Here is a 26,085-nt window from a genome sequence, read left to right on the forward strand (position 1 = left end):
GCATCTCCCCACTGGGACGTGCCAGAAAATAAGGACAATTCCTGAGTAAAAACCAAACTACAACCTTCAGGAACATCATTATTGTGTAATTAGGCGTGTTTTAATTACTGGCTCGCAGGAGAAAGTTTGCTGTAAGGCTGGAGATGCTCAGCATCAAGACCCCCCTCTGTCCAGCTGCGGCTCCCCGGGCTGGCACAGGGGAGGAAATATTCTGTAAAGTCCTTGGAAAATAATTTGTTCTCAGTTATTTATGCTTTTGTGCTATTTAATATTTTATTTTATATTCACTCTCCGTTATATACAGTTATTTAAAGTTGTTACAGCCCCTTGAGGGAGCTGCGGAGCTCGCGCTACTCTCACGTATATCACAGGGAAATAATAAATTACTTGACGAGTTTTGGTTTTGTTTTTTTTGTTTCTTTTTTTTTTTTTTTTTTTTATTTTAATGCTGTACATTTGTGGGCGTAAAGGAACGGCCACGAGTGCTCTAATGGACGAGTAACTTGTTTGCCGCGGAGCTGACGAGCTTTTTTCCGTAATCAGTAACTGTGATTGAAACAAGGATTTTGGGTTTTGCGAGTGAGTGTATCAGAAAATTAGGAAAATAGTAGGAAAGTAGCTGTTAGAAGTGAAGAGGTGGGGTGATGGGGGGTGGTAATTAGATTGTGTTTTGCCTGCAATAAATGTGTCTTCGTAAATGGTAGTTTAGATACACGGCTTCGTAAATAGTAATAAATAGTAGCATCGCTCTTAGAAAACTAGCCTCATTTAAAGCATTCCTGCTTCAGGTATTTTTTGATCCGTGTTAAATTGAATCACTTAATTAAACAAAACGAGCTCCGGGAGTCACCGCCTCGTCTTGCTTGCCCATAACAGCGTTTCTGGGGTGCAACCCCAAAGCCGCAGCATCCTCGGTAGCCCCCCAGACACCCCACCCGCCCCCCCCCCTCCCCCCCCCCCCCCCAGCCCTGCATCCCGCAGCATCCCCCCCGCGCCGTGCCGGTGCTCCTGGTCGGTTTGGCATTCCCCGGTTCTCTCCAAGAAATCCCAATTTGGCGTGGGAACAGGCTGGTGTTTCACAACGTGCCGGGAATTGCCTTTTCCCCCCATAACATTTGGCATTTATAGACCGTTGGTGCTTCAAAAAAAAAGGTCTCGGGCGTTGGGTTATTTCAGGGTGCGCGGCAAAGCTGGGTCCTGAGTTGGGGATCCCCCCACCCCGGAATTTGGCGCTGGGGCTCCGGGGATGCTCCCAAGCCCTTGTACGTGGGGAATAAGTGATTAAATTCACCATTTTCACTGCCGGGGGTGGGAGGGTGGTTGTGTGCTGCGCTTTGGGGTCACCTGGCTGAAAGTTTGTTGGAGAAACCCCTAAATCTGTGGTAAACAATGAGATGCTTTTACAAACTGGGGGGGGGGGGAGAAATAATTAAATGAATCCAAGTTTAATTGTCAGATTTATTCTGGAGAAAAGGCTAAATTAGATCAGAATTGGCAAACAGGGCATTTCTTGTTTATTCCCGGTTCGTATTTATTTTAGTTCCCTCCAAGCTGTCTCTTAAAACTGAATTTCTCGGCGTTGGCGGAGCTGCTGCCAGGGGGATGCTCCCGGCTGCCTGTGGAGGGGTCGAGCTTTACCGGGATGTGCTGTACGGGGAGGAGAATGTCACATTTAATAGCCAGAGGTGGAATATTTTCTTTCCAATGTCTCAAAAACCCTGGCCGGGTTTTGTTTGTTTTTTTTTTTTTTCTTTTTTCTTCCTCTCCCTCTTGTTTTTGACGAGGGGAGAAGACACGATGAAAAGAACCCGCTCATTTTCGATGGCAAAAGCCCCAGTTAGAGGGTGCCAAGGAGTGGGTAGTGGGATGTCAAGTACTTTCTCGCTTTTTAAAGATGGCTTATATAACCTGCTTGGCTTTATTACTGTTATTATTATTATTTCCCCCCCCCCTCCGGTTACATAATCCTAATTTATGAAAGCATTAGGAAATTGCGTTCCCCGCTGTTACGTGAGTGTCTGTATATAACGGCCCCGGAGCTCGTTAGGATGCTGCGCTCGACCCCTTCGCCAGCCATCTCCCCAGAAGCTCAGACAGGTGTGGAACAACTATTTATACACTTAATATTACTATTTTATTAAATTTATTGTTATTTTTTACCATCATCCGCGGCTGTGCCAGCCCCTCCAGGAGCAGGATGGGTGCAAGCTGGTCCTAGCCGATGGAGAGAAGCAGCTTCACCGCCACCTCCGGCATTCCTGTTTTTTCCAGTATTTTTGGGATGTGCCACTGGTGGGAGAGGCTTGTTGTGATTTTTTTTTTTTTTTTGGTGGGAACAGCTGAAATCCTCGCTGGGGCCAGGGACAGGAGCTGCCAGAGCATCACTGTGTAAAAACCCTCGACTGCATCCCGTCCCTGGCACCTTCTCCCCTTGGAAGAGCATCAACCCATAAATGTTTATGGGCTTTTGCCTTTCCTGGTATATATTTGTCTTTTGGAATAAAGGAGGGGGAAAAAAGTTATATATATATATGTATATATATTGCTTTTTTTTTTCTCCTTCATTTCACATTAAAGCGGAGGGGTTTATGTCTGCGGGTACCCACGCTGGAGGGGATGGACCGCGGGCTGCTGATGGGATGCTCGCAAGAGGGTTGAGTCCAAAAAAAGCTTTATCCCTGGGAATTTTTTTTTTAAAGCAACCTGGATTATCCCCGTGCTTTCTTATTTTGAAGCAACCTGGAAAAAACCCCCACCGACCAAGCATTTCCTCGCTGGTGCCTTGCTAGATAACCAGTGAAAGAGCCAGATTTTTTTAAAAATGGGTTTATATTGTAAACTCGGGGAGGAGGAAACACCTTTTTGCAAGTCTCTTTTGCCTGTTGCTGGTGAGGGTGCGCTTGCCTGGCTCCCGGGGGATGCAGACGGGCTGAACCCATCTCGCTTGCTGTTGAAATATTTATTCTGGCAGGCAGCAGCGAGCCGTCCCGCTCACTTGTTCCTCTCGCCGCCGCCGAAACTTGAGGGCAGCCTCTTATTCAACGTATTGAAAACGGAAGGAAAAAAAAAAAAAAAATTTAGTTATGACTCGGATCTTAACTAAAACCCACTTCAGAAGCTTAAAAATAATAGCTAGGCAAAATGATTAAGCAAGTGTGACGGGAGCACATACCGCTGTATTTAAGTTAGCCGCGTGCGGTAGTTTCCTTTTCTGCCTTTGTTATTCTCTTAATTGCTTAAAAAATCTCCTTTTGCTTCTGTACGGATGGATACCTTCTCAGGGGGCGGATTGGAGTAAAGGCGACCGCATCCCTCTCCAGGGTGTCCCTGCTGGCGGGGAGGGGGATGCGAGGCCATGGGGCGGGTGGCACCGGGATGCAGGGGATGCTCGGAGGGATGCTGGGGGGTACCGGGGTGGCTACCACTGTCTCCGTGGGCAGGAGTTAACCCTGGAGCAGCGACCGGCCGTGGGTAAAGGAGACCAGGGAATCACGGTTGGCAATGGAGGTTCGTCAGGGTGCCGGGCAATTAAAGCAGCTCTGTTTGCGTTTTGTGTTGTTTGTTTGTTTTTTGTGTTTTTTTATTTAAATAAAAGTTGCCGTGACTGGCCCCGCTGGGATGTTAGCTGCTTGCACAACCCTTGGAAGTAAATCAGTCCCTGGGAGTCTCATTCAGCTAGTGATAAATTTATGGCTTTCCCCTGTTTGTTTGAAAGGGGGGGGGGGAAATCAAGTGGCCAGGATTTAAAAAAAAAAATAAAAAAAATTAATTTTTAATTCGAGCTGTGATATGTGAGTGTGAGAGATGGGACTCGATGTCTGGGTGAATCCCGGCATGTTGGGATGGAGCTGAGGATTACATGGAGCTGCCTTGTCAGCTTAAGAAGGTCGTATTTTCCTAGAAATTTGAATTTATTGTGGACTAAAATGCCATCTCCTGGGGTCCGTGCTCTGCAGGAGTCTTAAAACACTCTGGTCTGGGGAAAATTGCTGCTCTGGTCTTCCCCTCCCCTGCTGCACGGGGACGGTTTGCTCAGTAAATAGGTATTTTATTAGAAAAAATAGTTTTCTGGGTCGAGGGGGAAGCGAAACCACGGTGGGGTGGTGGAGGGAGCCCAGCTGCTGCGCTAATTGGGTCCTTCTTCGTTATCTATCTATTGGTGGGTGTGCTGGGGCTGGAGGGGCATCCCTGTGCTGCTGCCTGGCTCAAGGGACCCAGGTTTGGGGTGATGCTGGATGGGATTTGGGGTGATGCTGGATGGGATTTAGGATGATGCTCATCAGGGTTTGGGGTGATGCTGGATGGGATTTAGGATGATGCTCATCAGGGTTTGGGGTGGAGCTGGCCTGGATTTTGGGCCCCCATCTCCCCCTCTCTTCCTCTCTCCCCATCGTGCATTTAGATCCGTTGTTTTTTTTTTTAGCTTGACCTTTGCATTTTAAAGAAACTCGCTCCCGTGTTGCAATCCGACGCTTTTAGGGCTGCTGTGGTGCCCTGGAAGCGAAAGCGCTCTGTGCTAAGTGGGTCTTAAAAAATCCAAAAAACAAAACCCCAGAGCAGTCAGCTCTTATTTTTCCATCCTGTTAATTTTCGTCCTGACTTTCAGCAACAGTCAATAAAAAAGTTGGACAGAAGATAGCCTTTTTTTTTTTCTTTTTTTTCTTTTTTTTTTTTTTTTTTTTTAAGCTGACGGTAAGATGCTAAATGCTGTTTTATGGAAAGAGCGAGTCAAAGCATCTTCCCGTGGCTGCGGGGAGCAGAGGAGCTGCCACGGGGTGTTGGAGGGGGGGGGGGGGTTGTCCGTGGTCTTATCACCCCTTTCTGACCACGGTGGAGCGTGGCCTGGGGCTTAAAACCACCGTTTTAGGGGAGGGAGTTTAGGGGAGGAAGGGAAACCACTCAGTTCTCCCTGCTTCTTAAATTCTGTTGTAGAATAAAGCAGCTGTGGGCTTTTATTTTATATATTTCTTATGTATTATTTTATGTATTGTTTTATTTTTAATATTTTTTTTCTTTCTTCTTACTAGCTATTCGAGTAAAATCCCCACTGTGTCTGTGGGTGGGCACCTCCACGGACCACCCCCCCTCCCCGGACCTTCAAACCTTCTCCAGCCATCACATGGTGACGAGGTGAGACCCCTCCAAACCCTTCCCCAGCCTTTCTCTTGCCTCCCCCCCCGCCCCTCCTCCTCCTCCTCCTCCCTTTCCCTTCCCGCGAGCCTCCGGGAGGGATCTGCGATGTGAAGTTTCCATTTGGAGCTGGCAAATTCCTGGTATGCCGATTTCTAGGAAACGTGGTGTGCTTGGTGAAACCCTAGCATGTGCGATACCTGTCTGTCCTCAGCCCGGGGTCGGACATCTGCATCCCATTCTCCGCTCGGAATTTTTTCTCCTATTTTCTCCGGGCTGGAAGATAACAACAGCTGTGCGGAGAGGGGATCGTAAAAAAAAAAAAAAAAAACAACCCAAAAAAACCCCCAAACAAACAAAAAAAATAGCTTGTTTTCATGGCGGTGGATTTCTGTGCAGCCTGTGCTGGTGGTGTTCTCCATCCTCCCGGAGAAGAGGTTTTTTTTTTTGGTGGCAAAGATCGTCGTTAGAAAAGGCTTGTGCAAAGGGGAAAAGGGCTTCGAGTTGCTGCTGTTGCTGGTTTTCCATAGGCGCGTGTCTGGCATCGCTTGCAGACAGCCTGAAAAAGACTGGATAATGAAGGTGGGGAAGACACCAGCCACTGCCCAGCTTGGAAAAATAATTAAAAAAAGCCTTTTATTGGACCTGCTTTTAAAAAAAATAGACAAAAAAAAGCGCCGAATGTATTTTTTCTGAAGCAGCAGCTGAATTAATGATTCTGTGGGAGCGCTAAAACGGGGGATAAAGCCGTAGCGCTGCCCGTACGGGGTGTGCTCTACCGGTGCCCGCTGCCGGCGGCTTTAATTGCTCGTGGGCATCAATCACAGCGACGATCTAGAGGAGGGAAATGGTATTTGCAGCAGCGTGCAGGGCAGCATTTGGGCAGATTTCAAGCATTTGGGCAGATTTGGGAACTTGCAAGAGGGGAAAGGTGCAGCACTCGGTGCTTTTTGAGCAATTCAAGGAGTTTATATTCATTTATTTTGGAGCTGAGAGCAGGCGAGCGCCGTGGGTCGGGATGTGCCGGTCCGAGTGAAGCACCTTGTGCACATCTAGGAGTCCCCCCAACTGGCAAATCACCTTGTTTGCTCGGCTAGAAGCCCTTTAATATATTTCGTATTAATTAACGCTGAAATACTTGCGCTTGGAGGAGAGATTGTGTCCAGATGTCGAAACCTCTGGATTTTAAAGCTTGTTTGTTATAGCTCTTAAATTACAGATTGAACGGCTACGCGGAGTTTTCAGACCATCCCATAGAACTGATTAAAAGCAACCGAGGGGAAACCCCAAACCCTTTCCAAGGGATAACGTGGTGGGGGTGGCAGCTCCGGGTCCCTGTGGCCACAATGGTGTCACGGACTAGACCCCGGCATTGGGCTCCCAGCTGGAGCAGAGGCATTTTGGCAGGGGGTGTGTGTGTGGGTGTGCGTGTTACAGGGTCCTGCGAGGGACTTTTCTTCAGGATGCGAAGAATCAGGCTGTGAAAAGTGCCCCAAACTGCGCAAAAGTGCCCCAAAACATGCAAAACCCACCCCGTCGCCCATTCCTAGGGTGTGTTCTGGAGTTCTTTAATCACCTTCCCATCGCTTCCGTTCTCCATGGATGGAAATCCCTTCACTCTGGGTGGCCTTTCATTGATGCCCTTCGATGGGGATGGAGGAGGACCCCCTCCTTATCCCAGGGTGGGTTTAACCCTTCCCCACCCACCTCCTCCTCCTCCCCTGTCCGTATTTACAGCCCAGGGAAGTGAAGCAGCGCGGGAGGAGGACGGTTTAGCCCGGCTTTGTTTCCAGGCTGACAGTGTTAAGCTCATGGATAACAGCAACGGGAGAGCGGGGTGTCAGAAACTCCCAGGGGCTTTTGCATGGCGTAATTAATTAAACCCCCTCCCCGTATCCGGAGCCCCCGTGGTCCCGCAACGAGGAGATTCAGGCTCTGACACCTCCAGCAAGCCCTCGGTGACAGCCCCCATCTCCCTGGTATTTAAATCTCTGGGCATCTCGGATATTATTATTAATAATTCCCCCCCCCCCAACTGTTTGTTTCGAATGAATTGGGATTTTGAACCCCAGCCAGCCTCCTGCGGCCACTCCGAAGGGAAGATAAGCGGGAGCACCGCGATGTTATTCTCTAACCTAGTTGGAGCCGTTTTCGCTGGCCGGAGGAGTCTCAAGCTCTTTCATAACGTGGACCACATCTTAATAGCCCGTCTTGTGGGCTCCATCCCTCCCACTGCTGCTGACGCAGAGCATCTTCCCCTCCCGCTCGCCTTGGCCAGCTTCCCTGGATGACTCCACTAATTGCTTACGTAGAAAAAATAATGAGAAGGATGCGTATGATATATTTTTAGATGTCTCTTGGTGGGATTTAGCAACCGGCGAGCTGGAGCCAGCACCTCCCTATCTGTCCCCAGCGGTGGCTGCTTGGTGGACCTCAGGAGGTTCTGCCTCAGGAGGAGGCACTTCTTTTGCAAGCGGTTTCCCTGTTATTGGGGCTTCTCCTGGTCCTTAATAAATGGATTTTGGATGCCGTGTCCCTGGTGATGCACGGGATCTATGCTGGGAAGCCCTGAGCCAAGGCATGATGCTGGTGGCACGCCTGTGCCATGATGGGCACCGTCACCTTGCTCATCTCCAGGAGGATGGCCATGGTGGTGGCAGGGCAGTGTGGGTCATGGTGGCTTGGAGACCATCTCAGCACCCAAAGTAACCATCGGCAGGTTTTCCCCTGTCTAAATACCCCCGAGATGACAAGTCTCACCACCAAAGTTGCTTTTTTTAGTGTTTGGGTTTTTTTTTTTTTTTTAAGGTGTTCCCATCGGAAACCTCAGTGGAGCAGGAGAATGGGAGCAGACGCAAAATCTCCTGCAATAATACCCTGAGGACTCTGCTAATTGAGCATTGCAGCAAGTAGTTCCCTTATTTTTCTCTTTGCTTCTTCCATGGCAGGGTTCTTTGTGTCTCGGTGGTTTCCTGTGCCGGGGGGGGGCGGACGGGACGGGACGGGCTGGGCTTCAGCTCTTCCCCTTCCACCCGGGTGTGAGGAGCCCAATTCTTGCAGCACGACTTATCTGCCCTCGGAGCTGAAAACATCCTTTCTTTGCTCTTTTTGAATCCCCCGAATGAGTGATTTCTCCTGCTGGTTAACATCAGCTTCCACACCAGAGGCTGTGGGAAAAGTTTCGCAATTAGAGTGACTTTAATAGATCTGGTTTATGTCTTAAAAACCCCATCGCTTTCTAATTCTCCCTCACATGTTTCCTTGATTACGTGTCGCGCAGCAGTGCGGCTACCAAAATAGCCTTACGGTCTGAAGGAAATCATCAGGAAATATGTTCTTTAAACCGTAGGCAGTTCTCTTTTCACCAGGCACCATTGGAAAAAGTCTGCGTTTGACCAAAAACGGGGCTTTTTTGGCACCTCGGTGACGTTGGGAGCGTGGTGCTCCACCAGTTTGCCCAAAAAAAACCCCGATTTCTTTTGAGTTTTACTGTGAATTTTTTCTTTAGCCACCCAAATGGTTGGGATTCTCTTGATGTTGGGGTTGCTTTAGTTTTTGGAGAAGGTGTTTGCTGCGTGTTCAGGTCTCTCCGTGCGGGGTGGTGCTTTGCTTGCCCGAGGCTTGGAGCCCGCTCTCGCGTTTTGGGGTGTTCTCGGTGGGCAGGAGAAAGTGAGGTTTGCCTGGGGTCGAGCTGCTGCTTTCCGAATAATAGAATCTCCGACAAATAACTAATTCCTTGCGGGAAATAATCTTAAACTGTATAAAATAACGCACGCATTTGCCTTTTGAGTATTTCTAGCGTATTTCTAGCACCTGTGCCCCGTGGGTGCCCACCTCGACGTGAGGCAGAAGGGATGGGTGAAGGTCAGTGGCCATCAGCCCTTTGCTTCTCGCCCACGAGTGCTTTCATCTCTCCTGGCTTCGCCGCTGCCCTCAATGCTGCCGACGTAGGTTTAACTGCAGCTGGAACCATGCAGCCGCTCGCTCGCTCACCCACCCCTTTTGGGATGGGGGAGAGAATCAGAAGCGTAAAAATGAGGAAAAACGCGTGGGTTGAGGTTAAGATGGTTTAAGAGGTAGAGCAAAAGCTGCGCACGCAAGCAAAGCAAGGAATTTGTTCCCTGCTCGCCGTCGGCAGGCGGGCGTTCAGGGCCCCATCACTCGGGAGGACAAATGCCATATCTCCAGAATTCCCCCTTTCCTCCTTCTTCTCCCAGCTTCATACACTGAGCATGACGTTCTGTGGCATGGGACATCCCTCTGGGCAGTTGGGGTCAGCTGTCCCGGCTGTGTCCCTTCCCAACTCCTTGTCCCCGCGCCGAGCCTGCTCGCTGGTGGGGTGGTATGAGGAGCAGGAAAGGCCTTGAGAGCTCAGCAACAACCAAACCCAACAGTGTGTTATCCCGAAATCTCATTTCAAATCCAAAACACAGCACCACACCCGCTGCTGGTAAAACAGTGAACTCCATCCCAGCGGAACCCGGGAGGGCACTTTCACGCTGGTCCCGCGTCAAAGTGGGTGCTGGGCAGAGCATCACGGCAGAAGATGCGAGAGGTTTGGGTGCTGCACCCTGAGATGGGCTTCCACGTCCTGCCTGGTGTCAGGAGTCGGTCGCCTGGCGCCTGCGTTACCTCCTGGTGCTTTTTTGGGTAAATCTCTTGCTGGGGCCGCCTCCCGCGGCAATGCCAGGGGTGCAGCAGTGACCTAGAGAGGCTGGAGATGAAGGCCGGGGACCTCCGGGAGCATCCCCATCACTGTGGCCGGACGAAGCCGTGGGGCTGTCCCCGGTCCGTGGGGATGGCCGGTGTCACACATCGGGGTTTCCTGCGCCCTGTGGTTCGGCAGCGCCGGGGTGGCCCTTGGGAAGGGATTTTCCGTGTGAGATGTTCTCGAAACTTCCTGCCCCCAGCAGGGAGCCACTTATTTTCCTCTTAACCCTTTCCTCTTCCCCCCTGCCTGACTCCTGGGGCACTGACGGGGTGCGTGCTGTGTCTCCCCAGGTCTGGGTCTTATGCACGGAGACCATGACCACTGATGAGGCCACCAAGAGCGAAGGGGAGGTGCAGGCGGCAGCTCTGGCCGAGCGCGGGGAGGACATCACGCCGGCTCGAGACCGAGGGGTCCTGAAGGTGAGTGGGGGGCTGCCAGGAGGGTCCTGCCTTGCCTTCTGCACCATGGGGTGCATGGTCACGTCGGGGGGCTGCATGCCCAGCCTTTGGGGTCAGGTAGTACTTCCAGGGCTGTAGGAGTGATTTTTTTTGTTGCTGCTGTTGTATTTGAAAGGCAAAGGAGGTGAGCATCGCTTGGAATAAAGAAGGATGGAGCGGCATTTCAGAGTGACGGATTCAGGCTGCTCAGTGGATTTCGCTGCTATTGTGTTTCCTAATCAGATTATTAGCTGTAAATCCACAAAGCATTTTTGTGTGTGACTCACAGACATTAGAAAGAGCACATTACTGAGGTCATCCCGTCTGCTTCCGCAACCCCTTTTTCATATTCAGGGCCGTTTCTGGAGAGTTCTGCTCCCCAGCCCTTGCTCTTCTCCAGTTGAATAGGACCTTTCCTCTAAGAATAGCATCCTCCCCTGCTCCATCCTCAGCTCGAGAACTGCTTGTTCCAGGCTGGAGCATTCAAAAAAACAACAACAAAAAAAAAGAAGTGTTGACAAGAGGCGAGTAGTGAGATGACACACCCCTGCGAGTAAAATGTGTAGGGACGGAAAGCGAGAGTAATTGCCTTCGCTTCAGGTTTCCAACGGTGGTGTTTATCCTGACACCTCCGCAAAGGTCCCTGCTCCCAGCCCTGTCCCGCTCCATCGCCCTGCCTCCCGTTGGGGGTTTATTTTTAGGGGCTGATGGAGGGATAAATCGAATAACTCCCCCTCGAGCCATCCTTTGGTTTAGAGCAGTTCTGGGGCACATATGCATGCATGTATATATTTATATATATGTGCATATAGATATATTTTTATGTATTTGTGTGTATACATATGCATGTATAAAAATACATATGTGTGTGTATCTCTATATATCATAGAATCGTAGAATGGTTCGGGTTGGAAGGGACCTTAAAGATCATCTAGTTCCATATATCTCTATATTTATATAGACATAAGGAATATATATTCTATGTATCTATACTCTGTATATCTCTATATCTATCTCCATATGCATCCTTAGCTGTCCCATGGCCTCCCTTCTCACAGCTGGTTTCTCTCTCTCTCAGATCATTAAACGACCCGGCAGCGAAGATGAGACCCCCATGATCGGGGACAAGGTTTACGTCCACTACAAAGGCAAATTGGCCAACGGTAAAAAATTCGACTCCAGCCGTGATCGGAACGAGCCCTTCGTCTTCAGCCTGGGCAAGGGTGAGCTGGGCCACGGGCTCTGGTCGTGGGGGTGCTCCCGGGGGTCTGTGATGCTCCTGGGACCCTGCTGTAGGACAGACGGAGGGTGTCAACCCTAGGGGTTTTGTTTTTTTTTTTGGGGGGCCATCCTCTCAGCACCCAGGTTGGGGTTTTTCCTGCCGCTTGCTCCCTTCCTGCCTGACGTCCGCCTCTCTCCTAGGTCAGGTCATCAAGGCATGGGACATCGGGGTGGCTACCATGAAGAAGGGGGAGATCTGCTACTTGCTCTGCAAACCCGAGTACGCGTACGGCTCTGCTGGCAGTGCCCCCAAAATCCCCTCCAACGCCACCCTCTTCTTCGAGGCAAGTCGTGCTGGCGCGGTGGATGAGCTCGTTCGCTCCCTTTCTGCCTTGCCAGCCAGCTCAGAAATAAATAAATAAATAAGTAAATAACTAAAGCAAACCCAACCAACAAAAAAAAAAAAAAAAAGCTTGGATTCCTGAAACGTGTCCCTCTGCTCCAGAAACCGCTGCCAGGGTTTTCTCAGAAATGTGTGTCTGAGCTGGGAGGCTGGGACTGAAAACTCCGGCTGGGGAGAGTCCCGGTGCCAGGGGCGGAGAAGGGGGGCGGGAAGCGGGCAGATTCCCAGTTTAAAAATGTACACGGGAAGGAGAAGGCGGCTGGGAAATGCCTCCAGGTGCTAAAATCTGATTAGTGCCGGCGGGGCTGGTAGGAAAGCCAAGGTTTTGGCGGGGTGCACTGGCCGGGCAGGGCTCGTCGGGACAAGGCGGTGGGGCAGGAGGAGAGGGATGGGTTTGTCCTAAATTAAGGCTTAGTCCTTCCAAGTCCAGCGGGGACGGAGCTGTGGGTCGGAGCCGGTCAGAATAAAGGGGAAGCTCCTGCCCTCGCTGGTCCCGGGCGGCTTTCACAGCATCATCCAGCACCGGCTGTGTTGTACCCTTACAGGCTTCATAAACTTGTTTGGGTTTGTTTTTTTTTTTTTGTGTGTGTGTGTTTTTTTGGGTTTTTTTTGTTTTTTTTTTTTTTACTGTTACTTTGTGTTACGCTTCAGGTACTGGATGTGTCCCAGTTTCTAATAAATCGGGTGTATTATGCTGTGGCTTGGAGCTGGCTTTTTTGGGCAACTTTTGCTCGTCAGCTGAATGGAGAATTAGCTGGCTTGGCTCTCCAGCCGGAGGATGAACTGCTGCTCTGTGGCTTCGCTGTTGTTTTTCTCCCCTCCTTCCCCCCTCCCTCAGCTCTGCCCACCTTTTCTTTATTATTTTTAATTTTTTTTTATTATTTTTGGTCAGGTCGAGCTGCTTGACTTCAAAGGCGAAGACTTGTTTGAGGATGGAGGGATAATCCGGAGGATCAAGAGGAAGGGAGAAGGTTACTCCAACCCTAACGAAGGTGCTACGGTGGAAAGTGAGTGTGGGTCCCTCCGTGGCGTGGGGGGATGGGGACTGGAGGGGTGACCCTGCCCTGGACTCCCCCCTCGCAAGGAGGCACTGTGTAGGTTGTAGGTGGCTGTGCATCGCGGTGGGATGCAGGTACATCCATCGGGAGGTGGGAAGGGATGGAGAGGGGCTGGGAGAGCAGCGGGGATATGCTGCTCCTTGGCACAGACACCTCCCCCCCTGCCCCGGCGGTGGCTCTGCCAGAGGTGCTGGCCAGGAGGGTGGACTGGGAAACCTCCAGCCAACGATGGAGCCACCAGTCGAATACAACCTGCGCTCTGTTTAGTTTGTCGCGTTGGCAAATGCATCCCTGCGAGCCCCGGTGCTGCTCGGTGGGGAGGACGTTGCGGGCGGAGTGATTAACTTCACTCCTAAGAGAGAAGTAGTGAAATATTTATTAACGTAAACCAGTGATTTAACAAAGTTAGCAGTGAATGCGACAGTGTTTTACGAGATTCGATGCCAGGGTACACTTGATTATTTACTGTGTCGAGGCCGGGGTCAGACAAGCTCTCAGGGAGACCCCTCCGTTGAGTCAGGAGGCTCAGAAAGGACCCCCCGGCTTTTAAACTCCTTCTCAGAGAGGAGTCGGGTTGCAGCTGGATCCAGTCCTAGTCCCAGACTTGGTCAACGGTTTATGTCTAAAGGATTATATATGCGCAATCAATCCTTTGTCTCACTCAGCGAAGATTTCGACGTTGAGCGTGCTGTCAGTCGCTCACCGAGAATCTGTCGCGGCGGGGGATTTCTCGGCCTCGAGGAGCAGAACCCTAAGCGAGTGTCCCCGCTCACGGGGAGATGCTGGCGCGCAGCCGCTGCCGGGCAGGAGAGCTCCAAGGGCTCCTGGGCTATTTAGAGAGTAAGATAATTGACTTATAGTCATATCCGCATGGGAACAAAATATCCAGGTCCCCGCTCCAGTGTTTTGACTGTGTTGCCAGCCGTCCCCCAAAGTCCGGGTGCAACTCGTCACACCTCCCACTGATGGTTATGGCTTGAGCAGGAGCCAGGGGGGGAAGGGGGGAGAGCACATCGCCACAGGAGGAGGATGGAGGGAGCAAACCCCCAGCGGGGTTTCAGGGCTCTGCCGTCTCCTCTGACCCTTTGGCATCCATGGCAGCGTCCAAACTGGCTGCCAAACCCCAGCCTGGCCTTGCCCTGCCTCGAAAGCGTGGGCAGCCGGGACGTCCTCCCTCGATGGCATCCCTTGCCAAGCGTTTTGGGCACCAGCGCAGGCAGTCGGCAGCTTCTTGAGCCTCCTTGTTCCAACATTGATTCTCGTTTTAGTGGGTTTTATCACATTTGCTGCAGAACTTCTTTTCCTTCCCCTGCAGCCAGAGGGCTGCTGCTGATGGGGGTTGGCGGGGGGGGGGGGGCACAGCAATTAATGCGGAGGGTTTGCTGAGGCCGGGCTGGTCTCAGCCGATGCCGGAGGATGAGGAGCTCGGGTCCCATCGGGCTTGTCACGTTTCTGGAGCAGACATTTCATGGGGCTGGATGGGGGAAGCCAGGCTCATTTCATATTTTATTTTTTTTTTTTCCCCTTCCCAAGAACCCTTCGGCCAAAGACACGGAGCTCGCTCCGCACGGGAGGCATTTACTTTCCTCTCTCCCTTACAGAGCTCCTGTACGCAAAGGTTACGCTCCCTTTAGCGGAGGAGAAATTGGATCTGAGCTGTGACAGCTCATAAAGCTCGCCGCCTCGAACGGCTGGTTCTTCTAACGAGGCCTTTTTTTTTTTTTTATTATTATTATTTTTAAAGGAAAAATGAGTTTTTGACTCAGACTTGACTGTCTGCCTCTCCTGCGGTGAGCATCGTAGCTGGGGACCAGCTGCGAGCCGAGCTTCAAGCCGGCTCCGCTACCCTAAAGATTAAACGTAAAAGACTAAATATAACTGAAATCAGCACAGATCCAGCGTTCCGCTTTATTTTGACGAGGTCTGAGGGCGTTACAGCCAGCGCCGTGCCCGATGCAGGGGACGGGGACAGCTCTGTGTTTGTTCCTTTTGCAGCTCGAGGGTTTTTGGGTGCTTTAATGACTCGGGAGGGGGCTGAGGTGGGGAGGAGGGGGGGCTGTGCCGATCCCCCTGGCAGCCCCCCCGGCCTGCCAGCCGCTCCTGCCGCATGGAATGCCTTTGGACCTATGCATCCCTACGCATCCTGGGGCCGGAGACCCTTAAATACATCCCCGTGAGAGGGGATGGGGAAGAGCAGGCACCAGGCACCCTGGCAGCCTCACAGCCAGGATTTTGGGTGCAAATAGGCTTTTTTTTTTTTTAAAAAAAAAAACAAACAAACAAAAAAAAACAAACCAAAAAACAAAACAGTGCTTTTAGGGCGGGCACTGTGCTGGGGATGGAGCAACCTTGGGGACGGCTTGGTGGCCTTGGGGATGGCACAACAGCCTTGGGGACAGCTTGGTGGCCTTGGGGATGGCACAACACCCTTGGGGACAACACAACAGCCTTGGGGACAGCATGGCAGCCCACCCCGGCAGCAGGGCCGTGACCCAGGGGAGCAGCGAGGGTTTCTCTCAGCCCTGTGTTTGGGAGGTGCATCGGCGCTGGAATTAGGCTGGAAGAAACCATGCTTCCAGGAGCGAGCATCTCCAAGGCTGGAATTTTGAACGCATTTTCTAATAAGCTTAAAGTTTTACAGACCCTTAATTCGCAGGTCCGGTCCCTAAAACACGGGCTGCAGTCGAAATCTGGCATTCCAGCTTTTGTTACAACCTTTCTCCCCCACTCCACCCGCCGCCCGCCCCAGCTCCCTCCTCCTCCTCCTCCTCCTCCGTTTTTAATCTGAGTACAAATTGCTGTCAGCACATCAAGTTCGTGTGCCAGCCGCACTCGGTACACTCTGTTCTCAGCTCTTCAAAAACAAAATCGCTGCAGGCACCGAGAGAACAATAAGTCAGGGCTGCAACCGGAGTGATGTTCCTTCGGTGCCTTTTTTTTTTTTTCTTTTTTTCCCCCCCCCCACCCCTGTAATCCAAGAGCGACTGCAGCCAGCTGACCTGCTCCTGGAAACCCAAGCAGAGATTTTCTACCCCTCCCCTCCTTTGCTGGCTATATTTTATGGGCGATTAAAATAGAGCGAAGCTGTCCTCGAAGGGATGGAGCGCAGCATCTTCCTGTGCGTCCTGTTTTAAAGTGGGATCTTCTTTTCTGTTTTTTAAAGTGGGATCTTCCCCCAGCATCCCACTGGGGATGAGGGACCTGGGAGAGCTGCTTTTGGGGTCAGGGATTCCGGATCCACACTCACTGGGAAGGCGCAGGGGGATGGCGTGGTGCTGGGGGGTTGCTGGGTTACCTGTATTTTAGGCTGAATTTTCCGCGTTCCTGTGCTTAAGAATATCGCAGAATGGTTTGGGTTGGAAGGGACCTTAAAGCCCAGCCAGTGCCACCCCCTGCCCTGGGCAGGGACACCTCCCACCAGCCCAGGTTGCTCCAAGCCCCGTCCAACCTGGCCTTGAACCCCTCCAGGGATGGGGCAGCCACAGCTTCTCTGGGCAACCTGGGCCAGGGGCTCACCGCCCTCACAGCAAAGAATTTCTTCCTCAGATCTCATCTCAATCTCCCCTCTTTCAGTTTCAAATCATTACCTCGTGTCCTATCATTACATTCCCTGATCCCGAGTCCCTCCCCAGCTTTCCTGGAGCCCCTTTAGGGACTGGAAGGGGCTGGAAGGTCTCCCCGGAGCCTTCTCTTCTCCAGGCTGAACCCCCCCAGCTCTCTCAGCCTGTCCCCACAGCAGAGGGGCTCCAGCCCTCCCAGCATCTCTGGGGCCTCCTCTGGCCCCGCTCCAACAGCTCCGTGTCCTTCTGCTGTTGGTGCCCCAGCGCTGCAGGGGGGTCTCCCAGAGCGGAGCAGAGGGGCAGAATCCCCCCCCTCGCCCTGCTGCCCACGCTGCTGGGGATGCAGCCCAGGCTGTGGGGGGGTTTCTGGGCTGCCAGCGCACGTTGCCGTGGCGTGTGGAGCTTCTCCTCCACCAACACCCCCAAGTCCTTCTCCTCAGGGCTGCTCTCCATCCCTTCATCCCGCAGCCTGGGTTTGTGCTTGGGATTGCCCCGACCCACGTGCAGGACCCTGCGCTTGGCCTGGTTGAACCTCAGGAGGTTTGCAAGCGCCCACTGCCTCAGCCTGCCCAGGTCCCTCTGGATGGCATCCCTTCCCTCCAGCGTGTCGACCGCTCCAGACAGCTTGGTGTCACCGGCAAACTGGCTGAGGGTGCACTCAAAAATAGCCGGCTTGGTTTTGGGTAGTGCAAAAGCAGAGGACAGCCCTGGGGGAGCTGGATTTGCCTTTTGTCCTCGTCCCGAGCTGGGTGGGCACACACCAGCCTGGGTTTCGTGGTCGTTGCACGCCAGAGATGGATGCAGATGTGTCCCGGGGTGCACGTGAGCACCCCCCTCCCCGCTCTATCACCCGTGAGTCCCAGCGTGGCACCGGTGGCAGGAGGGGGGGGACAAGGCAGAGCTCAGAGCCCTGTCCCCGCGCTGCGGAGAGGAGCCCCCTCGGGCTGTGTGACAGTGGGGTCTAACCCCCGAGGGCTGGACCTGCCGTGGGAACGGGGGAACCGGGAACTCCCTCAATCCCTGCGTCTCATCCCGGCGACTTTCCGTGTGTCCCGGGGCAGGGAAGTGTCCACGGGGCAGAGATGGGCAGGTTTCCTTCAGCCCAGGAGCCTGGACCCCCTTGGCTGTGCCTTGCACTCGCTTCCCACCACCTGGGACAAGATGGTCAATGCCCTGCCGGAGCTTAAATCACATCCCACGGCTCCGTGTGGTGCTGGGGGGGCTCTGAGAGCAGCCCCCAGCCCCAAGGGTTGTTTTCCTTTCAAGCATCCCTCTTCTCCCCCCTTCATCACCAGCGATGTCTCCTCTCTCTGCTGTGCAGTGAGCGAAGGTAAAGCTCACGGCCTTCCAGGCTGCACAGTTGCGGTGCCTACCGTCAATTTTTCCTCTTAAAATTAGCTTTTTTTGTTTGTTTCTGCTTTTTATTTTAACGGTGCGTAGGAGTTCCTTATGAAATGGCTTTTACTTTATACCTACCCGCATGCGTTGTGCCTTGTACCCTGCGAGCAGAGTGCGAAGAACATAAAACTGTCCCCAAAGCCCTGGGAACATCTTCAAGTTCAAATAAATAAAGAATAATCTGGCTGTGGAAACCCAGCCAGGAGTACCAGGTGGTGAATGTGCCAGGTACCCGGTGTCCGCTCCGGCTGCGCTTCTGCCAGCGTCTGGGGCTGGAACAGCGCAGTTTATTGGTTGAAGATTAAAAAAAAAAAAAAAAAAAAAAGTTAAATAAATAATACCCAAATGTTTATCTTGTACTTGGAGTCCTTAGAGGCAGGAGAACATGGCCTTGTTTTGGAGGCGGGAGGCAGGGCGGTATAGCGCTGTATAGGAGGTTTGTAATCGCCGTGATAAACTCGGCGTGGCGGCGTGCCAGCAGCAATATCCAGTTCCAGTAAGGCTTGACTCGTGCCGTTGAGTGCGAGGGGAACATATTAGTCACGATGTTTATCTGTTGTCTGGTCCTCGCTTAGACGAGATATGCCTGTCTTGCTTTCCAGCAACGCTTCCGAGCCCTCCCCAGCCCTCCCTGCTCACCAGGGGCTCCTTGGCTGCCCCCAGCCCCGTGTCTTCCCCCATCTAGCGCTGGAGGCTTTGCTGGATTTTGGGAGATGTGCTCGATAAGGTGCTTCACGAGATGCTTTGTTCGGAGCCCACCTTGCCTTGATTGGGCTGTTGGGTGGCTCCGGGTGCGATCCCGCCCCATTCCCTCTCCCCCCCCTGCAGTTCACCTGGAGGGATTCTGCGGCGGCACCAGGTTCGACTGCAAAGATGTGAAGTTCGTGGTGGGCGAAGGGGAGGACCACGACATCCCCATCGGCATCGACAAAGCCCTGGAGAAGATGCAGAGGGGGGAACACTGCATCCTCTACCTCGGGCCACGGTAAGGAGCATCCCCCCGGCCATACCCTTGAGTTTTAAGCTTCCAGCATCCGAAGTTGTTTTAGCACTGGTGGAAGATGATGATCCCAAAAATGGGACTCTCCAGGAGAGCCTTGGGATAGCAATGCCGGCAGGGATGGCAAGAGTGACCGGTGGCACATGCAGAATCATAGAATTGCTCGGGTTGGAAGGGACCTTAAAGATCATCTAGTTCCAACCCGGCAGGAATCTCAGGTTGCTTTAAAAATCAGGAAAAAGGGCTTTATCCGAGTCCTGGGGCTGAAAGGGAAAGCGTCTCCCGGGGCTGGGTCCTTAGACTGGAGAGAAACCTGTATAAAAAGATGGATTTGATGCAGCCGGAAAGGGTGATTCCCAATATATGATGCATTGTATTAATTAACATTATAAATAAAATTATATATAGTATATATAACCTTATATATAACATTAACATTATATAACGCACGTCAGATATCTTTGCTTATGGGGATTAACATTACCCCGGCCCCAAAACGTTAGAAAGCTGCGGGCAGGGAGCTGGGTGTGAAACCAAAATTAACAAGTCGTCTGTGTTTTGGGCCAAACGCTGCCGAAATGAAGATTTTGCCCCTCTAGCACCCCCCCCCTCCCCCGCTTCCTCCTCTGACAGCCTCTTGCTGCCCTTTCAGGTACGGCTTTGGGGAGGCGGGGAAGCCGAAATACGGCATCCAGGCGAACGCGGAGCTGGTGTACGAAGTTACGCTGAAAAGCTTTGAAAAGGTGAGGGCAGGAGCGTGCTGGTCCCTCCCCGGGTTACGGGGACATCAGTCCCTTCGCAGCGTCCACCCTTTGTCCCTGGCGCGGCTGCAGCCCGGCCCCTGCTGACGTGGGGACGTCACCAAGGATCTCTGTGTTCTTAATGTGTTCTTTTCTCTTGGTTTGTTTTATTTTTCTGGCCTGGGTCCAAGGCCGGTTCTCTTATTTGTTCTTAGCCTTGTTCCTTTTGTACTTTCTTTTTTTTCCCTTTTATTTATTTTTTCCTTTTCTTTTTTCCCCCCCTTTTTCCCCTTTTATTTTTTCCCCCCTTTTTTCCCTTTAATTTTTTTCCCTTTCTTTTTTATTTTTATTTTATTTTTATTTTTTATTTTTATTTTTTCCTTTTTATTTTCCCCCCTTTTTCCCCCTTTTTTTCCCCTTTTTTCCCCTTTTTTTTTTCCTCTGGGCTGCACAGATAAAAGTTGGTGTCCGGCCAGCTGGCCCTGAGGAGCTCAGTGGGCACGCCGAGCTGGCCGTGCCCACGGTGATGCTGGAGTCGGGATGCAGGAGATGCCCGTGGGATGGGGCAGATACTGCTGTGCCACATCCCCAGCTGGGTCCCCTCCCCACCCCGTCACCCTGGTCAGAGCGGGACCGAGCCCCACCACATCCCCTCTCTGCTGGGGGATGGCTCTCCCTGCCTCCTCTCCCCTCTTTGGGGTTCCTTTTCCGTTGGGTTTTTCCATCCTCCTGGGTGGACAAGGCACCTTGCTCAGGGTGAAGTCCCAAACCCGGGGGGGGGAGGTTTCTCTGTTGTAAAGGGCTTTCCCTGTGCCCTGGGTCTGTGCCCCGAGTGTGCTCTGGGTGTTTGCCCTTGCCCAGCCCCTCAAATTAAAAAAAACTGCTGGATCCAGGCTGCAGAGGTGGGTCTCTGAGAACCTCCTGAGGTTCAACCAGGCCAAGCGCAAGGTCCTGCACGTGGGTCGGGGCAATCCCAAGCACAAATCCAGGCTGGGTGGAGAATGGCTGGAGAGCAGCCCTGAGGAGAAGGACTTGGGGGTGTTGGTGGAGGAGAAGCTCCACACGCCCCGGCAACGTGCGCTGGCAGCCCAGAAACCCCCCGCAGCCTGGGCGGCATCCCCAGAGAAGCTGTGGCTGCCCCATCCCTGGAGGGGTTCAAGGCCAGGTTGGACGGGGCTTGGAGCAACCTGGGCTGGTGGGAGGTGTCCCTGCCCAGGGCAGTGGGGTGGAATGGAATGATCTTTTAAGTTCCCTTCCAACTCTAACCACTCCATGATTCTATGATCCACCCTCGTTAAGGAGCCACCCTAGGAAGCCCTGTGGTCCTGCCGGTGCGGTGGGCTGCCGTGCTCCGCTGGGATTGCTCCGAGCATTTCTTTGCAGGCCAAGGAGTCGTGGGAGATGGACACCAAAGAGAAGCTGGAGCAGGCTGCCATCGTCAAGGAGAAAGGCACGATGTACTTCAAGGTTTGTAAACCTGGGGATAGCGGAGGCAGAGCGAGGGAGGTGGAAATAACTCCGGGGTGACTGTCGGGGACGTGGCTTGGCAGTCGTCAGTGTCGGAGACGCCGTGTGTCCCCCAGACAGCGCTGGGGAAGGCGAGTCCTGCCCTTCCTCTGCCTTTTTCTCACTCCCTGAGATACCTTCTCTCCCAGCATTGCCGGGCTCATGGGTGCTCCCTGCGGAGCGGGACGGCAGATCGGGCTCTTCCCAGGGGTGGATGATTGTGGCCAGGGCTGATGCTGAGGAGCTTTGGGGTTCCTCATCCCGGGCTGGGGCGTCCCTGTCCTCCTCTGTTCTGCCCGGAGGAGGAACGCGAGCTCTGCCTTGGCTTTTCACGGGAGCTGCACACCAGCTCCAGCCAAGCCCCCGGTGTGTTTGTAGGTATTTGTCATCCCCCTTTTGGTCATTTATTTATTTAACAGACCACATTAAACTCGTAACCTGTTTGCAGGATGTTTCGGGAGCAGACCGGGCATTGTCGGCGCGGGTTCCTCTAGCCTCTTCTTCTTTGCTCCATCCCAGGAAGGCAAATACCTGCAGGCAGTGATTCAGTATGGGAAGATCGTGTCCTGGCTGGAAATGGAGTACGGCTTGTCGGAGAAAGAGTCCAAAGCCTCCGACTCCTTCCTCCTGGCTGCCTTCCTCAACCTGGCCATGTGCTACCTGAAGCTGCGAGAGTACGCCAAAGCCGTCGAGTGCTGCGATAAGGTAGAGGTGCACGAGCCCGGGGGTTGGAGCATCTTCTCCTCTTGCATGTTTTCACTGGGAGTTTGGGGTTTGTTTTTAATTTCTTTTCGTATAAGAAGCCATTTCCAAGCGGCAGTGGGGTGGTGGCATCCATTCTGCACCTTGGAGTCTCTGCGGATGCTGCGTGCTCGGAGACTGCGGGAGCAGAAGTGCTTTGGGGAGTTTAAAATCCACCTGGGTATGTGCTTACAAGAGCTTTTCTTCCAAAGCCAGATCCAGGTGGACGGATGCTGCGTGGACCAACAGCCTTAGGATGCTGTTTGGGTCTGCCCAGGCTGGATTGGGCACGGCGGAGGCGGTGTCTCCACGTCCGTTGAGGGCTGGGATGGGGCTTTGGCAGTCCCTGAAAGAGCCGGCAACCTTGTCTTTGTCAGGAGACTATTAATTCTGTTATAAAATCTTGCATATGGGAAAGATAGTAAAGCTAGGTGCCTTAATTTAAAAGGTAATCGTCTCTGAGATGCATGCGTGGCTTTTGCTACAGGAAAATAACGTCATTGCTACAGCAGGGAGACAAAAGCACGTTTAATCCATCAGCTCCTTTGCCTCCGAGCTCCCCGTGCTCCTTCGGGCCCAGATTTAGTGTTTACACCCCATTTCTTGTCCGTGGGTTTGTCTCCCACCGACTTGGCCACTCTCAGGGGGGTTTTGAGCAAGGAGAAATAACCAAACTGTATTAATGACGTTGACAACCGCTGATGGAGATGAGTCAATTTTTGTGGAGCAAGACGCGAGTGCTCTGGAGACTTGAAGCCACCTTGTCCTAATTTCGGCAGATTTAATGAGGCTTTGACCGTAGGGGAATCTTTTTGGGGAGCCCCAAGATCCACGGGGATCTGTGTTTTTCCAGGCTCTAGGACTGGACCAGGACAACGAGAAGGGCTTGTACCGGCGGGGTGAAGCCAGGCTATTGATGAACGAGTTCGAGCTGGCAAAATGTGACTTTCAAAGAGTGCTGGAAGTGAATCCACAGAACAAAGCGGCGAAATCCCAGATCTCCGTCTGCCAGAAGAAAACGAAGGAGCACAATGAGCGGGACCGGCGGATCTACGCCAACATGTTCACAAAGTTTGCGGAGAGGGATGCAAAGGTGCGTGTTACAACCCCTTTTTGGCCATCTAGCGGGTCGCGCTGAAGGATGCGCGGCAGGTTTGTGGCGAGAAGAGATGGGTTAAAACCAATTAAATTATAGATGAGGCTGAGGATGGAGGGACAGAGCCTGCTGCAGTGGGAAGAAGTGGTTTATTTCTTGGTCTGTCTTACGCAGAGGCTGCCGTCAAATGCTCAGCCATCAATAAAAGTATTTTGCAACGCGAGCTCACGAGGGCTGATAAAGTGGTTGGCGTTCGTACTTAATTCTGCTGTTCCCAGCTAGTGACTGTTGATGACCTCCTGGTCACCAGTGAAACGAAATGTCATCCCATCTCTGGCAAGGCCAAGGGTATTTTGAGACATGATAGTATGGATTTCCTGAAGCTGGTAAGGCAATACCTGCTCCTCTGCTCGTACGGAGAGATCGCCGTCTCGTCCCAGGCTCTCGGCCAAAATTCCTCCGAACAAAACCCGGTGTACTGTAACGAGAGAGGACACAGCTTTGCAAGTGGTCTGTTGACGGTCATTTTTAGCGTAATCTCTTCTGAACCCGTGCCTGGAGGTTGAGGCTGTGGGAGAAGCGAGCGGTGGGGACCCTGGGGACAGCGTGCCAAGGTCACCGGCTCGGGGCAGGGAGCGGAGGTGCTGGCGACGTTGGCTCGTGCAGGTGGCTGTGATAGGGACAGTCACTGCTGGAGCAGGCAAAAGGCTCTGCCGTAGCTATCTTCTCCTGCACCCACAGCCAGGTGTACGGGCTGCACCCGTGGCTCGGTCCCATATCTCTGCTGGGATGCTGCTACCTTAGGGAATTATGGAATTGTCTGAGTTGGAAGGGACCTTTCAGATCATTGAGTCCAACCATCAGCTGCCCAAACCACCACTGACCCACGTCCCTCAGCACCGTCTGCCAGGCTTTTAGATACCTCCAGGGATGGCGACACCACCACTGCCCTGGGCAGCCTGTTCCAAAGTTTTATAACCCTTTTGGTGAAGAAATTTTTCCTAATATCCATCCTAAACCTCCCCTGGCGCAACTTGAGGCCGTTTCCTCTCATCCTGTTGCCTTTTCTTTGGGAGAAGAGACCGACCCCCCCTGGCTACACCCTCCATTCAGGGAGTTGCAGAGAGCGATGAGGTCTCTCCTCAGCCTCCTTTTCTCCGGCCTGAACACCCCCAGCTCCCTCAGCCACTCCTCAGAAGTTCTCCAGCCCCTTCTCCTCGGGCTCCAGACCCCTCACCAGCTCCCTTGCCCTTCTCTGGACACGTTCCAGCCCCTCAAGGTCTTTCTTGTAGTGAGGGGCCCAAAACACAGCACTTGAGGTGGGCCCTCAGCAGTGCCCAGTACAGGGGGACAATCGCTGCCCCAGTCCTGCTGGCCACACTGTTCCTGGCACAGGCCAGGGTGCTGGTGGCTGCCTTGGCCACCTGGGCACGCTGCTGGCTCATACTCAGCCGGCTGTTGACCAACACCCCCAGGTCCTTTTCCACTGAGCATCTTCCCAGCCACTCTTCCCCAGCCTGTAGTGTTCATGGGGTTGGTGTGACCCAAGTGCAGGACCCGGCACTTGCCCTTGGTGAACCTCACACCATTGGCCTCGGCCCATCCATCCTCCTTGTCCCTGTCCCCTCTGTGTCCCTGTGCCCATCCCTCCAGGGATCCCTCAGTGCCCGGCTCCCGTTGAGGTGGGTCACGCCATTCCCAGGGGATCCTGTACCTTCCCCAAAAATGGTAAGGTTCAACCTCCACCAGCTGCTGAGCCAAGAACACAGGAGCCTTTGGCGTGAGCTGCAGTGGTTGATAGGCAGGGGGGGTAAAGGGGGGGAATTTTGCCTGCCCTGCCAGGCTGGTACCCATCCCCAGCATCGCGGTCACCTGCCTGCTGCTTCCTTCTCTGTCATAGAATAGAGGTTTGGGCTGGAAGGGACCTTAAAGCCCAGCCAGTGGCACCCCCTGCCCTGGGCAGGGACACCTCCCACCAGCCCAGGTTGCTCCAAGCCCCGTCCAACCTGGCCTTGAACCCCTCCAGGGATGGGGCAGCCACAGCTTCTCTGGGCAACCTGGGCCAGGGGCTCACCACCCTCACAGCAAAGAATTTCTTCCTCAGGTCTCATCTAAATCTCCCCTTTCAGTGTAAAACTGTCTCCCCTCGTCCCATGGCTCCCCTCCCTGATCCCGAGTCCCTCCCCAGCTTTCCTGGAGCCCCTTTAGGGACTGGCAGGGGCTGGAAGGTCTCCCCGGAGCCTTCTCTTCTCCAGGCTGAACCCCCCCAGCTCTCTCAGCCTGTCCCCACAGCAGAGGGGCTCCAGCCCTCCCAGCAGCTCCGGGGCCTCCTCCGGCCCCGCTCCAACAGCTCCGTGTCCATCCCCCCTCATCCTATCGCTCCATTCCCTGATAATTACACTCGCTACGCTCCCTTTCCAACTCCGTGTGCTTTATTTGCTGTTTTCCAGGAAGCAGCTAGCAAAACCGGGGTCGAAAAAGCAGTGGAGAAAGAAGCTTGCGAAAAGGGACCCAAACCTCCCGGCGCTGAAGAGGAAGAGGCTGAAGGACACGTATGATGGAGGAGGAGGGGAAGGGAGAGCCTCCTGCCCTCGGCCCGCACAGAAAAAGGTTGCTGCCAGACCTCGGGACTCGCCAGTGTTTTTCTTGTAAAGCTTGTTACAGTCTGTGTGATCGTGGAAGCAAAAAGCGCCTTGCAAAGGGGAAAAAAAAAAACCCGAACCCCATCCCACCGCCCTGGGTGTGCTCCGGGGCGGAGCGGGAGCAGCGGGACGCCGTGGGACCACCGCACGTGGAACAAATAGCTTTTAAACGGAGAGAAAGACACAAAGAGAGGGGGAAAAAAAAAAATAAAGAAAAATTGAAACTCTTGGCTCTTGGGAGGTTTCCGTAGACAGCTCGTCCCGGCTCCCTTGGCTTGGTGGCGGCTGTCGGCGCAGCATTCCCGGCTCCTCCGCGATGAGTTGGGATGTGGGAGATGCTCCGTGGTGGCTGTGGTGCTGCCTCCGGTTGTACCTGGCGCCTGAGCGCGCCGGTGCCCACCCTGGGTGCCGCCGTGCCTCCGCCAGCCCCCGGCCCGGAGGG

The 26,085-nt window shown here is 53.2% G+C and overlaps 1 protein-coding gene across 7 annotated transcripts in view; it reads left to right on the forward strand.

The window, feature by feature from the left end:
* FKBP5 (FKBP prolyl isomerase 5) overlaps positions 1 to 25,873 on the forward strand; it is a 32,765-nt gene extending 6,892 nt beyond the window's left edge. For 5 of the 7 annotated variants that reach the window (XM_074564075.1, XM_074564076.1, XM_074564077.1 and 2 more), the window contains 11 exons: positions 5,028 to 5,130; positions 10,132 to 10,260; positions 11,357 to 11,501; positions 11,701 to 11,843; positions 12,795 to 12,909; positions 18,747 to 18,903; positions 19,571 to 19,661; positions 21,042 to 21,125; positions 21,684 to 21,869; positions 22,759 to 22,998; positions 25,452 to 25,873. In XM_074564075.1, coding sequence (XP_074420176.1) covers positions 10,156 to 10,260; positions 11,357 to 11,501; positions 11,701 to 11,843; positions 12,795 to 12,909; positions 18,747 to 18,903; positions 19,571 to 19,661; positions 21,042 to 21,125; positions 21,684 to 21,869; positions 22,759 to 22,998; positions 25,452 to 25,559 — 1,374 coding nt within the window. In that variant the 5' untranslated portion in view covers positions 5,028 to 5,130; positions 10,132 to 10,155 and the 3' untranslated portion in view covers positions 25,560 to 25,873. Of the gene's footprint in view, positions 1 to 5,027; positions 5,131 to 7,938; positions 8,040 to 10,131; positions 10,261 to 11,356; positions 11,502 to 11,700; positions 11,844 to 12,794; positions 12,910 to 18,746; positions 18,904 to 19,570; positions 19,662 to 21,041; positions 21,126 to 21,612; positions 21,870 to 22,758; positions 22,999 to 25,451 lie in introns of all 7 variants that reach the window. The other 2 variants (XM_074564078.1, XR_012584340.1) reach the window with 2 other exon arrangements.
* Positions 25,874 to 26,085: the final 212 nt, after the last annotated feature.

This window comes from Larus michahellis, chromosome 21, assembly GCF_964199755.1.
Source record: "Larus michahellis chromosome 21, bLarMic1.1, whole genome shotgun sequence".
NCBI lineage: Eukaryota > Metazoa > Chordata > Aves > Charadriiformes > Laridae > Larus > Larus michahellis.